This window comes from Schistocerca americana, chromosome X (assembly GCF_021461395.2).
Source record: "Schistocerca americana isolate TAMUIC-IGC-003095 chromosome X, iqSchAmer2.1, whole genome shotgun sequence".
In the NCBI taxonomy this organism is placed as follows: Eukaryota; Metazoa; Arthropoda; class Insecta; order Orthoptera; family Acrididae; genus Schistocerca; species Schistocerca americana.
In genome coordinates this window covers 989,340,365-989,356,595 of record NC_060130.1, presented here as the reverse complement: position 1 = coordinate 989,356,595, position 16,231 = coordinate 989,340,365, and the positions used below count along the sequence as shown (strand labels likewise).

The window sequence follows — 16,231 nt, the reverse complement described above, 5'->3', positions numbered from 1 at the left end:
ATCGAGGATGATCGATGAGTGAACCCAAGGTGTCGTATTGTTGCAGATGTAACAGCGCTCGTGTGTGGTGTGGCATTGTCATGTCGAAGGAGAAGGAGCTGCGTGGCTGGGCTAACTCTTCGAATTCGAAACTCTCTTATAGCACGCTGTTTCTCAAGGATCGGCGTAGTTATGTTACACACCACCATGTTACATGCTACAATTCGGAGCCCTCTAGCGGCACACAGCTGCTAATATGTAGACAAGACGAATAAACGAACAGAATGCTAATAACGGTTCTTTTATTTAAGAAGCTGCAAGAGTTTCCACACAAAAAAAATTCGGAGGCATTGCTTTTCAGCACGAGCTAGTACGTAAGTGTTCGGACGTCTTTCCTGAAAATATTTGTGAGGAATGTAGACTTGTACGGAAGAGAAACTGGGGGGCAAACACTAAAGACGAAGACAACAGAAGCTTTTAAAGCGTACTACAGAATAATGTCGAAGTTTCGACAGGTAGAGCTACCTACTAACGGAATAGTACTGAATCAAACTGGGGAGAAAAGAAATTCATGGAACTACTTGACTGAAAGACGTAATAAGTTGACCGGACACATCCCGAGACATCCAGGAGTAGTCAATTTGGTAATGACTAGGCCTGGACAAGTAACCAGGTACAAATAGTTGTAGGTTGCAGTAGTTACACAGAGATGAACAGGATACGCAGGCGTGGAGGGATGGATCAAACCTGTCTTCGGACTGAAGTCCACACAAAGATTATCACAATAAATATGGGCCCGGCATCTGCCTTTCCTACGGATAAAATTCCACGTTAAATCGCTCTTCCGGTGACCAGTCATGCAATGGAACGATAACTGAATCGGTTACGACTGTAGTATTTTAGAACTGTGCCACTATTTAGTCGCAACGAAGTAGTGGGGCAATCAACTTCGTCACTAACATAACTACTGCTGATGTTTCCAAGGTGTCTATGAAATTCCTAAAGACTTTATCTCGACAGCAGAAAAGTACTTTCCGATCAGTTTACCACTGTGCTGCAAGACATCTTCGAAGCGCGTAAGGGAGCAATCTTTAGGGGCTACAATGGTATTTGTAAACTGTAATCGACTACACGCCTTTCACTTAACGATTAATATGTTCCTGGAAACTACATTTGAGAGTATCGTTTTACATTCTGTACATTTTCTCAGCCAAGTACTTATAGACGGTACCATTTAAACACCTTGTTAAAAGTAAGATATAGTTAACTAAGAAGGTTAAGTTTATACTTCTCAGCATAATCTGCTTGACATTCACGCTTGTTCGTCTTCACATGGCCGTCTAGGATTGCGTGCAATTATAGAAAAATGCAGAAAAATGCAAGGAGGAGGGCGAATTTAAGCTTTCCGCTCGCATTGATTTTATGCTCGTGCATATCGAGTACTGGATAAGTGCGGCGATCCATAAATGAAAAGGAAGTTGTTTAAAGTAATTCGAAACTCATTCGCGAGAAAACTGCAGAACTTGCTCGTCTCGAGTCATTTGGAAAGAATTCAAGAGAAACTGTGTAAGATTTGCTAGAACTGCGCTGGTCACGGTCCAAGAAATTTCTCACTCAAGAGAGAAAAATAATGTAACAACTCACTTCTCTTGTTTTTAAAAACGTATAGAACGCAGTTCATCTGCTAAGACTAATTCCGAGAGGACATCACATTTTCAACTGAGTACTGGATTTTAATGGAAATAGCAGTACAATGACATGTTTGTAAAGAAATTTTTATGTGTGACATATATTTGTACAGCTAAAAAAGCTTAAGTTGCTTAGTGTATGACGCAGTCACACTCAGCACCAGCTGCGTACACAATCTTTAATTTTCTGAATAATTATTATCTTGCCGATGAAAATCGTCATCAGAACACTGAGTTAACTGCCAGATTGATCACTGGTTAGAAACTCCTCAACTTTAGAATGAAAAAATACAAAAAAAAGTTAAGGGAGAGAGAGAACTAATATATACCTACCTCCTTCCACTGAAATGACTTTGTGGTGTAAGGTGGTTGTTCTCACAGCTTGATGTGATCATACGAGCCAAGCGGGCAACAAGAGCGTTGGCGAGCTGTGAGAATAAGCAGAACTGTGTCTCTGGCCCCAACAATCGGTTTGTTTAGAGTCGCGACGAGTAGTAGTCAGTCGACAGGGTCGCTACCGTATTGAATGGCTGTAAGGTTCAGTCACAAGACTGACTTTAAAACGATTCGTCTACGATTGAAAAAGCTCCCTGAAATACGAGTTGATCGCGCGAAATGGACCAAAGTTTAATGAATGAAATTAAAATGAAATCCAGACCTAGCTGATTACAGGCGTTTATAAATGCCAACGGGGAAAGTTGAAAATGTGTGCCCTGACAGGGACTCGAACCCGGAATCTCGTCAGACGCTCTATCCGACTGAGCCATTGAGGACACAGAAGATAATGCGACTGCGGGAACTTACCTCTGGCACGCTCCCCGTGAGACCCACATTTCCAACTTACTGTCCACACACTACATTGCCCACTATACTCCTTACTCGGGGCAGTCAATCTACCGATTCTCGTAAGAGTTTGAGCAATGTGAGTGCATTCGCACTGAAGATCATTGGTCGGTAACCCTTACCTATATGAAGATGGTGTCTGTTGTTTCGGAAAGTTTAATGAAGCTGCTGATCGCATAGTTCAGTTAAACGCTGCAACACGTAGTATTCTGTCGAGTATGATTACAGAGCAGAAGGCTATCAGTAATGATTATTACCAATGGAAACCGACGTGTAAGATAATTCAAATGGTTCAAATGGCTCAAATGGCTCTGAGCACTATGGGACTTAACATCTGAGGTCGTCAGTCCCCTAGACCTAGAACTACTTAAACCTGACCTAACCTAAGGACATCACACACATCCATGCCCGAGGCAGGATTCGAATCTGCGACCGCAGCAGCAGCGCGGTTCCGGACTGAAGCGCCTAGGACCGCTCGGCCACACGGCCGGCTGTAAGATAGTTAAATTCAATGTTCCCATCCGTGCAGCATCCTGCTTTAGGACAAGACACAAAGAAGAGATATACGAGAAAGGGAACAACGAGTGTGTAACGGCAGGTAGGCTGGAATAGCCAACTAAAATTGGCTTCCATTTATCGAAAAATAAGCGGACTTTTTTAGGATCCAAAACCTGTACCATTTTCTCAAGAACGAATCACCAACAACTGTGTGTCGGAATGATGATGATAAAAACCGAGAGGAATGCAAGGGGTACCAAGGAGGGAAGGAGAGGGTGGGGGTGGCATTGTGGCTAAATATTTACCCGGTACTCCACTTCATATCGAAAACTTACTGCCAATTCGGCCTTCAGAAAGCACAAGGGGAGGGGGGTAGCTCAAATACAGGCTTTCTTCGTTTTCCGTGGACCCCTTCGCATGCTGAGACAGCAGCCAGGCATCTTTATACGGAGCCAGCACTACGCGGAACAACCGGCAACAACAGCCACATCTGTTAGTAAACTCACGGCTGGAATCCAATCAACACCACTGGTTACCAGCAAATTGGATTAGTAATCAAGCTATATGATTCGATATCGGTAGACAATACCGTCTGACCTATAGTCTTTTTGACGATGTTGTTCAAGTACGTTCGCCCAACGGAACGACTACAGTGAGGGAAGCTGGCAGCTGTGAAGTGCGCCTTCGGCCGCCAGGGACGCAACAATCTCGGCAGGTGCGCCTGCTTCCTCTGTCGCCGCCATAAAGTAAGGGTCGTTAAGCGTGCCCACGTGAAGGGGACAGCCCTCCTCTTCCGGTCACTTCCGTCCGGCGCGCCGGCTCACCACACGTCGACCGCTCCTCCTGCCCGCACGAGGCAGCTTGGCGCACGGCTACACGGAGTTCGCTTTATACTTCCAGCGCCAACTATATGTAGCGCCTGCATCTAAAAGAGGTATAGTGTATTGCACCAACCTCCAAATAAATAAATACTGAATTGATCCAAGTTTTAAATTTTTTTGAATGCATTTTTTCACTACTTTACACAGAATGGTTACAGAAGAGCAAGAATTACAGGGGGACTTTGTCACCTATCGTGAATGAACCTGTCCCGGACGTTTAGATGTCTAATCGTGCCTTGAAGTTCCGGTCCCATTTGTTATCGTGTAGAGAGAAAATCTTCAGCCACCATAGCTCAATGAGCATTTTCGCTTGTAATCGAGGCAACAAGGGTAGAACAGCGTTCCAATAATATCTGTTGTGTTCCGAGTGTGTTATCCACAACTACACTATAGCCATCACCGTACGGGAATTAACATTAAATTCAGTGATAAATGTTCAAAGTACACGCGACGGACAGCTGCGACAGAATTTCAGAGGCCGTGCCTCTTGGTATTGCTTACTTCATGGCCGCCTCATTTTCTGGGGACCACTTATTGCCAAAGAAGGAAGCGACTATTGGGGCTTGTGCTCGCCATGCAACCTCCTCAACAAAACCGATCTTTCTGCAAAAAATGTTCAAATGTGTGTGAAATCTTATGGAACTTAACTGCTAAGGTCATCAGTCCCTAAGCTTACACACTACTTAACCTAAATTATCCTAAGGACAAACACACACACCCATGCCCGAGGGAGGACTCGAACCTCCGCCGGGACCAGCCGCACAGCCCATGACTGCAGCGCCTTAGACCGTTCTGCCAAAATATTGTATAGCTATCTAGCTCTTTTTTTTCCTCTTCGTCTTCAACGTTTGAATTGGTCTGCCTGGATGTTTTTGTTAATATTGTCGTTGTTGGTTAGATTGACATTCCTTTTACTGCCTACTTTCTTTATTTTAAAAAGATCGGATTTTATGTCTAGCTTTTTGAGTCAGTGTTTCAGTGTTATGCTTTATACTGTCTACGTCTTCTTTTTTTTTTTTTTTTTTTTTTTTTTTCACAAGCAGACGTGTTTCGTGGGCCGTATTACGTACTTTGTGTGTATGATTTTAGCTTCTTTGGGATTCTGTGAGTGACTGGAAGCTGCATCTATTAGACTGTCAGTTATACTAGGCTTGCTATTGAATTCAAGGATGTACCAGCTGCTTATAAAAATTGGGTATGTGCTGGTAGACAATATATCCGGTTTCAGCAAGACAATAATAAAGTGCCGTAGCGAGGGAACCTCATTTCAGTCAACTACTAAACCAACACTCTTATGTCTCTAACAAAACAAAATATGGCATACATTGGATGAAGTACCTGTCATCATTTCTTGCTTACAACCTAACAACGGCAGGACATGACACGTTATGTCGGGTGTGATTGGTCTCGCTTCCCACTTTTATTTTAAGCTTTACTTTTTATCGCAATCAAGTTTGTCAGGTACAGCATATACGCAAATTCGTGCCTTATTACACTAGTATGTGGTTAAAGAATGATACAAATGAGCGCTATCCATTGATGAAACACACTAATTTTAGCGCGCGTAGTGGCCACGAGGTTTGAGGCGCCATGTCACGGATTGTGCGGCCCCTCCCGCCGGAGGTTCGAGTCCTCCCTCGGGTATGGGTGTGTGTGTGTTGTCCTTAGCGTAAGTTAGGTTCAGTTAGTTTAAGTAGCGTGTAAGTGTAGGGACCGATGATCTCGGCAGTTTGGTCCCTTAGGAATTCACAAACGTTTTAACATTTTGAACACACTAATTTTGATGAAACGTAAATCTGTAGAGGGAACAGAGCTAGGGAAACACTTAGCCCGCCCAAAAATCTCTCTGTACGTCGAGCTAGCGATGAGGGGTATATATGTTTCAGGTAAGGCAACGAGCCCTGTGAATCGCGTCTCGGCTGACTGATTCCCTTTACACATTTCTGCACGTTAGTCTAAGAGTAGACAATTTCTGTACACGCAGCCGAAGCTAATTTAATATTGACTGTACTGTTAATGCCGTGCATTCCCAGGTATTTCAGAAATTAGACAATCTATTTGACGAATAGCTCGACGGATCGTTTTACTAGCCTCGCTTATTCGAATATCTGTAACGACAGGTACTTATACACGCTAGACGGCAGCGGCAGCCCAAAATGCGTTGAGATAAAGGGAACGACGACTTACCGACACTCCCATAGGCCACAGTCCTCTTCAGACAAGTTTCCTTCGATTGATGTCCAAAGGTTCCATAATTTCTGTCACCATCGGAAGCTGAAATGTAAGTTCTTTCATCAGAGACTTCAACATATTTTGACAACAGGCCTGGTTATACTGTAGGCAACAGCGTTATCCCTTTCACTAATTGCACAGATCACTGTATTGGTGAGGAGAGAGCTAGGTTGTATAATTAAGTTTGGATCGAAATACGTCATATATCCATTTCAAAGTTCGGCGTATGGTACACTGTACAGATGCCTTCAATGGTACGTTTAAACATATCTACAATAGTGCCAGGGAAAGTTTATCAGTTGTTTTCAATTAATTTTAGTAGAGCGAAGGTTGACCAGTGGTGAACAGTTCAGAGCTACGGGATTTTAACCGAATTTCTTTGATTCATTACTTATGACACGTCCTCAGATCTAGTAAGTAAATATTCTAGAAGCACGCAGAGTCAAAGACTACATATTGGGGAGGTGTATCGGTAAGAGCCGCACGGCATTAAAAACCCACGGCATATATAAGATATTCTACCAAATTGTAACTAACTGCACAGAAAAAAAATTTTTAATTTGCTAAAGGAACAAGGAGGCTCACAGAAGTATATAGCACAATAGTCCACTTTGAAAGACGTAAACGAAATTGTAGAGTACACAGCAATGAGCATTACCACACTGCCTGACATGCACAAATTTTGAGAAACGCAGTCGTGATTTAACCTATGTTAGTATACTAAAGAATATACACATCATTCCAATACACTCCCTCAGGACAGTATGAAATACAACTTTGGCAGAGGAGTAGGACAAAAAGAATCCGTATTAACGAAATCATTTTCAGCAGCTCTAGAAAAGTCTACACATCCTGAAACGACAGGGATGACAGTTACTAGAGTATATCGGCAGTACCTTCATTCAGTAAACCGTTTATAAAGTTCACCAACCAACAAAAGAACTCAATAAAATACGTCTGAATTAACACCTAATTCGTACAGCCGGTTGACGGGTTTTTGTAGTTACGCCACTTAAGAATGGCTGACTGGGTAGTAAAATAAATAAACAGAAGTGTTAAACTGGCCTGGACAATCTTGGTGAACTGAGACGGCGTTCTGGTGGGCACATGACTTTAAAAAACATACGGAGGCAACATAGCTGAAGATCGTAATGTATGGGGAGTCATTACCAGGCAGAAATTGACGTTCATTGGGTGGTGATTGATGGTAATACCAGAGCGTGTTGACATTCGTGTACGGCTTCCAGAAAAAGGAAAGAAAACTGATTAGATGTACAGCAACGAAATTTCGTTAAACAATCATTCCAAAGACGAGAAATTACTTAGTTACATAAATACATGTTTACGACTTTGTGATATGTGGAAAGCTGGTAGTCGATTCTTGGCATTAACAGATCATAGTCTAGTCTAGCGCTACAGGAACGTGTCAGCCGTACCAAAGCTTAGCGATTTATCATAATGACGTACAAAGAGCTGGACACTCTAAGCTCTCCCACCAGTAGCTTAGCCATGCCTACGAACATCCCTAAACAGGTAGCCAGGGTTGGCTGCGGATATACGTGTCCAGCATGCTCGCGTCCGTCGCCCACTTGCCGTACTGGTTTCCTGATTTAATTACCCAATTTTTACCTGGCACTCTGTTCCAATAAGAGTAGTGAAATAAATTTAATTTAAAGTCCATTACGGCCATTAATCACTGTCCTGCTATTCAAGTTGTGTCACGTCCTGGCAACAGGTAGGTGAACCAGAACCTGAGTGGTTACTGGAACTCCCGAGTAGCACCTTGTGAAGCGTCAGGGCGAACAGTTCGGCTGCGTGCCGATACTGACCAGTCAGGCGCGTATTACACTCCCTTTACATGTTTACGCACCAACTTCACAATGCCCGCCTCCGTAGTCAAACCCGGCACGGTGCCTCAGCGTGTCCAGTCAGAGGGATAATTGCCTTCTGTAATTCAAAAAACTGAGTGAATACATCAACGATGAACTTGAACAAATACAACGAACAATGACGAACAAAATGAGAACAACAAAAGAAAAACAAAACAAAACACCTCCAGTGGAAAAAAATGTAAGTACAGCTTTTACTGTTAAGCTCGACTCTTAGGTAATCCTGGAGATGCCGGCCGCGGTGGTCTAGCGGTTCTAGGCGCGCAGACATGAACCGCGCGACTGCTACGGTCGCAGGTTCGAATCCTGCCTCGGGCATCGATGTGTGTGATGTCCTTAGGTTAGTTAGGTTTAAGTAGTTCTTAGTTCTAGGGGACTGATGACCACAGTAGTTAAGTCCCATAGTGCTCAGAGCCATTTGAACCAATCCTGGAGATGGATGAAATTTTCACTGCCAATATTTGGCCGGCAAGGGGAGAAGTGGTAGAGAACAGTCCTGGATTCAATTCCAGTCCTTTTCGCATTGTCTCATGAAGTGCGAACACGTGACTCTGTTGACGGTGGTGCGTCATCCGGATGGGAACGTTAAGCACGGCGGCCCCCTTCGAGAGGGCTAGCCATGTGCTGATCATCATATACAACACAAAAATAACACTACACTCTCCCTGCGACAGTTTTTTCTTTCTTTTCCTTCCAGTTGTGACTAATCTGGGTGAGCGAGGCGACAAGCTGAGTCAATATTGTAAATACAGGGTTATTACAAATGATTGAAGCGATTTCACAGCTCTACAATAACTTTATTATTTGAGATATTTTCACAATGCTTTGCACACACATACAAAAACTCAAAAAGTTTTTTTAGGCATTCACAAATGTTCGATATGTGCCCCTTTAGTTATTCGGCAGACATCAAGCCGATAATCAAGTTCCTCCTACACTCGGCGCAGCATGTCCCCATCAATGAGTTCGAAAGCATCGTTGATGCGAGCTCGCAGTTCTGGCACGTTTCTTGGCAGAGGAGGTTTAAACACTGAATCTTTCACATAACCGCACAGAAAGAAATCGCATGGGGTTAAGTCGGGAGAGCGTGGAGGCCATGACATGAATTGTTGATCATGATCTCCACCACGACCGATCCATCGGTTTTCCAATCTCCTGTTTAAGAAATGCCGAACATCATGATGGAAGTGCGGTGGAGCACCATCCTGTTGAAAGATGAAGTCGGCGCTGTCGGTCTCCAGTTGTGGCATGAGCCAATTTTCCAGCATGTCCAGATACACGTGTCCTGTAACGTTTTTTTCGCAGAAGAAAAAGGGGCCATAAACTCTAAGCCGTGAGATTGCACAAAACACGTTAACTTTTGGTGAACTGCGAATTTGCTGCACGAATGCGTGAGGATTCTCTACCGCCCAGATTCGCACATTGTGTCTGTTCACTTCACCATTAAGAAAAAAATGTTGCTTCATCACTGAAAACATGTTTCGCACTGAACGCATCCTCTTCCATGAGCTGTTGCAACCGCGCCGAAAATTCAAAGCGTTTGACTTTGTCATCGGGTATCAGGGCTTGTAGCAATTGTAAACGTTAAGGCTTCTGCTTTAGCCTTTTCCGTAAGATTTTCCAAACCGTCGGCTGTGGTGCGTTTAGCTCCCTGCTTGCTTTATTCGTCGACTTCCGCGGGCTACGCGTGAAACTTGCCCGCACGCGTTCAACCGTTTCTTCGCTCACTGCAGGCCGACCCTTTGATTTCCCCTTACAGAGGCATCCAGAAGCTTTAAACTGCGCATACCATCGCCGAATGGAGTTAGCAGTTGGTGGATCTTTGTCGAACTTCGTCCTGAAGTGTCGTTGCAGTGTTATGACTGACTGATGTGAGTGCATTTCAAGTACGACATACGCTTTCTCGGCTCCTGTCGCCATTTTGTCTCACTGCGCTCTCGAGCGCTCTGACGGCAGAAACCTGAAGTGCGGCTTCAGCCGAACAAAACTTTATGAGTTTTTCTACGTATCTGTAGTGTGTCGTGACCATATGTCAATGGAGCTACAGTGAATTTATGAAATCGCTTCAATCATTTGTAATAGCCCTGTATTGTTAAAGTACGCTGTCAGGCTATAAGACCACAGTGTTACGAATGTGGTACACGTGTTTCATTGCGAGTGCTTCCAATGTTTTTCTAAACTCTTATACCAGTTCCCGGGTTCGATTCCCGGCAGGGTCAGGGATTTTCTCTGCCTGGTGATGACTGGGTGTTGTGTGCTGTCCTTAGTTAGGTTTAAATAGTTGTAAGTTCTAGGGGACTGATGACCATAGATGTTAAGTCCCATAGTGCTCAGAGCCATTTGAACCATTTTTTCTTATACCAAATCCAGGCCGATAGAGGTTTACTTAACCCACAACAAAACCGCAAATCCTGTGCTTGACGCTACGACTTTGCAGTCATTAATAAAGTAATACAGCACTTAAATTACTTGTATTTTTTATCGGAGTGATGTTACTAGGGATGAACAGGATGCTGTTCGGCGTGTGGCAGAGGCTGCTCCGCTCCAGTATTATTAGTTCCCTTACCTGCTTCCATCCCGATTGCGACCAACAAATAATGAGTGCGCGCCTTGTGATAGTCTGTTTTCTTCTGCGATACAGGGGAAACCGCAGAATCGCTTGATGGTAAAAGAAGGAAGATTAGGACTCGACGAACAGTCTAAAACGAAATCATTGGAGACTGTACAGAAGCTCAGTTTGAGGAATGAAATCGGCCGCGCCCTTTCAAAAAAACCATTCCAGCTTTCGCCCGAAGCGATTTCGAAAACCTAAACATGGAAGGTTGAATCGCCGTTCGTCCGAACTCTAGTCCAGAGCCTTAAGCCGTCGGTACGCGTACCGTACTTTCGAACGTCAACGTTGAGCGTGCCGAGTTCAGCGTGCTGCCAAATGCTCCGAAACGATGGAAAAAATGGAAATGAGCGATTGGCGTTATTGGCCGGGAGGCCCCTTGCGGGGTAGGTTCGGCCGCCTTGGTGCAGGTCTTGGGGGACCTGCGCGCCGGATGGCGATGAAATAATGATGAAGACAGCACAACACCCAGTCCCTGAGCGGAGAAAATCCCCGACCCAGCCGGTTCAAAAATGGTTCAAATGGCTCTGAGCACTATGGGACTTAATATCTGAGGTCATCAGTCCCCTAGAACTTAGAACTACTTAAACCTAACTAACCTAAGGACATCACACACATCCATGCCCGAGGCAGGATTCGAACCTGCGACCGTAGCGGTCACGTGGTTCAAGACTGTAGCGCCTAGAACCGCTCGGCCACCCCGGCCGGCCGACCCAGCCGGGAATCAAAACCAAGTCCGTACGACCGCAATCCGTCACGCTGACCACTCAGCTACCGGGGTGGACTCCAAAACGATGACACTTGGGCACAGGGTACGTGGCATACGCGACCGCAGCTCTCTCAAGCGGCAGTTGTCGACTATCTGGCTCGCAAATCACACTGTTTATGAAACGGCCTGCCGTAAAATTGCTGCGTTAGTTTTATAAAACGCACGTTTCCTCCCTTTTCCATATGATAGTCATGTTGTTCTGCCTGTAGTATACATAAATATAAACTTCAGTATCCATGAACTTGTTATAAGGCAGATAGGAAACTACCTTATACAGTCAATAAGGCCATAAGCTTAAGAAAATTTCATTACAAATAGTGCGATACAAGTTTACAATAGTTCCTCACATAAGATAAAAATTATTGCATCATTCTCACTTCTCAGTAAAACCCTAAGGTTATTCTTCCTTGCTCACTGTTCATATTCAGTATCAGAATCTTTACAAAATATAAAATACAAAACTTGAAACAAGAGAGTGCAAAAATGTTAATGTGATTACTGCAAGCTGTCTTGTAGATTAAGCCAATCTAATAAACTGACTCCTTAGAAAGAGAGCTTTTATATTTACAAAGAGCGCTTTTATATTTACATAAAAGAGAATAATACAGTTTATACCGCTACTAAATCAGTAAAAAAGTATCAGAATCCTCTAGAAAACGCGAAGGTTGGATCCAGGGGAACACGCACCAGTAACAAATTTCCTAATACTTTACAATAACGCGTATCTACTCATTACACTACACCGACCATGAATAATGTATGACTATGCTTTGCATATTATCAACTCCTGGAAGTTTTAATCGTAGATATGTTATTAACTGACATTTATTTACAACAAATTGTACCAAGAACAACGCCTTTTTCATGGCTCTTCAATGTGCCGTTGCATTGAGACGCCGGCCGAAGTGGCCGTGCGGTTAAAGGCGTTGCAGTCTGGAACCGCGTGACCGCTACGGTCGCAGGTTCGAATCCTGCCTCGGGCATGGATGTTTGTGATGTCCTTAGGTTAGTTAGGTTTAACTAGTTCTAAGTTCTAGGGGACTAATGACCTCAGCAGTTGAGTCCCATACTGCTCAGAGCCATTTGAACCATTTTTTTGCATTGAGACGGCATACTTTCGTAATACGCAAATTACAATATTTCTTTAACCACCAATATGACGTTTCCCGTCATTTTATTACAAAATGGTTCAAATGGCTCTCAGCACTATGGGACTTAACACCTGAGGTCAACAGTCCCCTACACTTAGAAAAAAATGTTCAAATGTGTGTGAAATCTTATGGGACTTAACTGCTAAGGTCATCAGTCCCTAAGCTTACACACTACTTAACCTAAATTATCCTAAGGACAAACACACACACCCATGCCCGAGGAGGACTCGAACCTCCGCCGGTACCAGCCGCACAGTCCATGACTGCAACGCCTAAGACCGCTCGGCTAATCCCCCGCGGCCCCTAGACTTAGAACTACTTTAACCTAACTAAGGACATCACGAACACCCATGCCCGAGGCATGATTCGAACCTGCGACCGTAGCAGCAGCGCGGCTCCGGACTGAAGCACCTAGAACCGCTCGGCCACAGCGGCAGTCATTTTATTACACTAAATCGTACAATTAACGGCAGGTTTTCGAGAGTTCCTCAATTTGCTAGTGCTTAGGGACGGCTCTATACATAAGGACTTCAACTGAAAGTAAATATGACGTCTCGTGACTTAACTGAAGACAGATGGTGTCATGTGGACTAGATGGCGTTCTTCCATCTCATTCGTCTACGTTCAGAATATTTGACAAGCTAGATATTGCTCTACGCATTCGAAAAGACTGCCCAACGTGCTTTTTCCACGCTGTGACGTCAGAAACTCGGCATGCTCAATGTCGATTTTCGATGGCACGGTCCGTATACCGACGGTTTTCGCACTGTGCCACCTCTGTCGACCGTGACGACGATGAGTGCAAAGTTGTGTGTCATAGTCCACGGTATGAACTATCAACTATGAATATAAAACAAAAAATATTAAAGCTCTTTCTTCAACAGAGCTGATACATATTAAAACTATGAAAGGAAGTATTAGTCATTTGCTTAGGACATCCACGTTTGGCCCGGTAAGTGCACTTCTAATAATGGTTTCCGTATGTATCACTTCAAACAATAAAGATAAATGAAATTTTGAAAGTCGTACTGAAGATTTTGGCACGCCAACCGATCTCACAATTTTGCAGCGCTAGGCAAGTACCGATCCCTAGTTAAGTAAGCTCGGCATTTTCTTTCATGTCTTGACAGGGTGTATCCAGGAAATCAGAACAACTTTCTATCAAACGTCGACTAAAACTGGGCGTACGCTGCTTTTCTGAGAGTTTCTTAAAATTCAGAAAGCAGAACACAGTCCATCATTTATCTTCATTACAGCCGAAATACGTCGGCCGTATCTGAACGAGTCTTCTGCTGACGCACAGAAAAACTTTTGACTGCTCTGTCAGCGGGACAAGCGTAACAGAAAGAAAAAAACGAGGGCGGTATTTCTCAAATTTCTTTCACGCCTGTTTACCTTTAACTCGAAAGACAAATACGAAGCGATCGCGTAAGTGCGCAAACCTGAGGAGGGGCATCCAAATTCCGGAGGAGACATTCCGTTCGTCAGCCGATGCACAATGGCAAAGTTGCAAAACCAGTCTGTCTAAAAAAGGAGAAACGACTGACAACGGGCGCAAGGCGGGCAGCCGCCACCGCAGCCCGCGCAACCCGTTACCCTGACACGGCGGTGGCGGAAGAGCGGAATCAAACGAATTTCTGAGTCTCGAGTTTAGCGTCGGAGACTCGTCTCTGTTCTCGCCCCGTTTATCAATCGGCGACATAGAAACAGGCAATGTGCTGCATATGCGACCTTATTTTTTCTGCGGAACGGTTATTGGTGTGGTCTATTGCGCCACATTTTGGAGAATACGTCATTATACTGGAGTAATTCCACAGTCTACTCTTTGTCTTAATAGTGTTTTTTATGCACCGGTCCACAGCCGCTATTCCCTGCTTACGCCGTTTTTTTTTATTTAGGTTCCTTACCTCAATCGGTAAAAACGGAACCGTTATAGAATCGCTTTGTTGTATGTGTATTTGTCTGTCCGACAGTTAAGAACCCTTTTTCTCAGGAACTGGAAGACGTATGAAGTTAAAATTTATGTCGCACACTTAGGCCTAAGGTCCCTTTGCGATGTAACAAATTTGAGTTTCTAAATGAATGCAATCAAAAGTTAAAGCCATTTATGTCACGTATTTTGATACCGGCGAACTCACTCATCAGAACCTATAGGCGCTTCCCGCTGACCCACAATCATGAACAGTAGAACGAAAAATCAGTTCAAGTTGCAAATTTTTAGTTTTTATTCATTCGATGACTAGTTTCGGGCCGAGATCCATTTACAATGATCATAACATAGTCGAAAATGGCATTTCCGAAGATGTCAAAAATGTGCAACCAAAATTTACAGTGAATACAGATAAATCTGACAATGGGTCTCAGCCCGAAACTAGTCGTCGAATGAATAAAAAGTAAAGATTTGCGACTTGGACTGGTTTTTCGTTCTGCTGATCAACAGAAGTTGCTGACCCAAGCTACTCCAGCATGCTGAAAGTTCGTTCCTACAGTCGTGAAGTTTGGCAAGCAACAACATTTCACAGCACGAGTAAAGGAGAAAAATCCGAAGTTAATTTGTACTTACATCACACGAAAAGAGTTTTTGTCATTTGTTATCCGTCGGTTAAGACCCCTTATTCTCTGGAATTATAGAAGCAAATGTGAAATTACACAAAAAATTTAAACATAAAATGAGTACATTCACGAAAGTCTCGGAATTCCAGGGATTGATATCTCGCCACTATCGATATCAGGCAAAAAACGTCGAAATCCTCTATTCCCGAGGTGGATGAGCTATCTACAAACATAATTAAGTTTCTACGGAGCCCTCAGAGCGCGCCATTTTTTTTAATACAAACATTTTATTCTGTTATTAGTAGTTACCAAGTTTCACACTCACGAGCAGTTTCAATGTACATTACACCGATAAGAATGTTACGCTTATAGCCTGCCGCAATGTGGCAAAACAATAAGTGATGGTGTTCGTAATAAAAGTTCAGCACAGCTACAGTAGGTAAGGACTGTCACTGATGTGCCGTTCGTGTGTAAAAAGAAGAAAAGTGAAACTCATAACCGGGATTTTCCGCCGTCATCAACATACACGATTCACTTAAATAAGGTGCAAAACTTTCTCTCTTTACGTACGAACTTCTTGCACCTGTCATCGTTGTTCCCGAACCTACTACGGTTGTGCTGGTGACGCCATGACATGGGCTCAAAAGTGACCAAAGGCTGGGGGGCGGGCGTGAAAGTGGCTAATCACTAATAATGAAATAGCCTTTTTTTTAAAAAAATAAATAAATGCTTACACAGTAAAATAGCTTGTTTTCATTAATTAATCTTGTCGTTTAATATCCAATTAAACCGTAGTATTCAAGTACACTACTAACTACGGCTGAATGCGGAACTAAGCACTATGCTACGCAGTGTGCTACTGGAAAATGCTGCGGCTGACGATTTTACAGGTTGTTGGAAGCTTTCTGAGTCACTATTAGGCAGATGATAGAGACCAATTTGGGATAAGGAGATGGATTTTTCAGGCGGTACCGGGCCTCGAATGGGTACTGCCTGACAGGAACGCGCGTATGTTTCGTAACAAGCAACTACGACGTTGCTGGTGCTACCTTAAAGTAATAATGATGATGATGATAATAATAATAATAATAATTCGTCTATGATGTGTCCATTGTGGAGTTAACCACTGCTTACAAC

At 43.6% G+C, this 16,231-nt stretch overlaps 1 protein-coding gene across 1 annotated transcript in view; it reads right to left on the bottom strand.

The window, feature by feature from the left end:
• The window catches only part of LOC124556427 (latrophilin Cirl), a 799,014-nt gene that overhangs the window by 629,242 nt on the left and 153,541 nt on the right, over positions 1 to 16,231 (bottom strand). The window contains exon 2 of the mRNA XM_047130383.1: positions 6,077 to 6,163. Coding sequence (XP_046986339.1) covers positions 6,077 to 6,088 — 12 coding nt within the window. The 5' untranslated portion in view covers positions 6,089 to 6,163. The remainder of the gene's footprint in view (positions 1 to 6,076; positions 6,164 to 16,231) is intronic.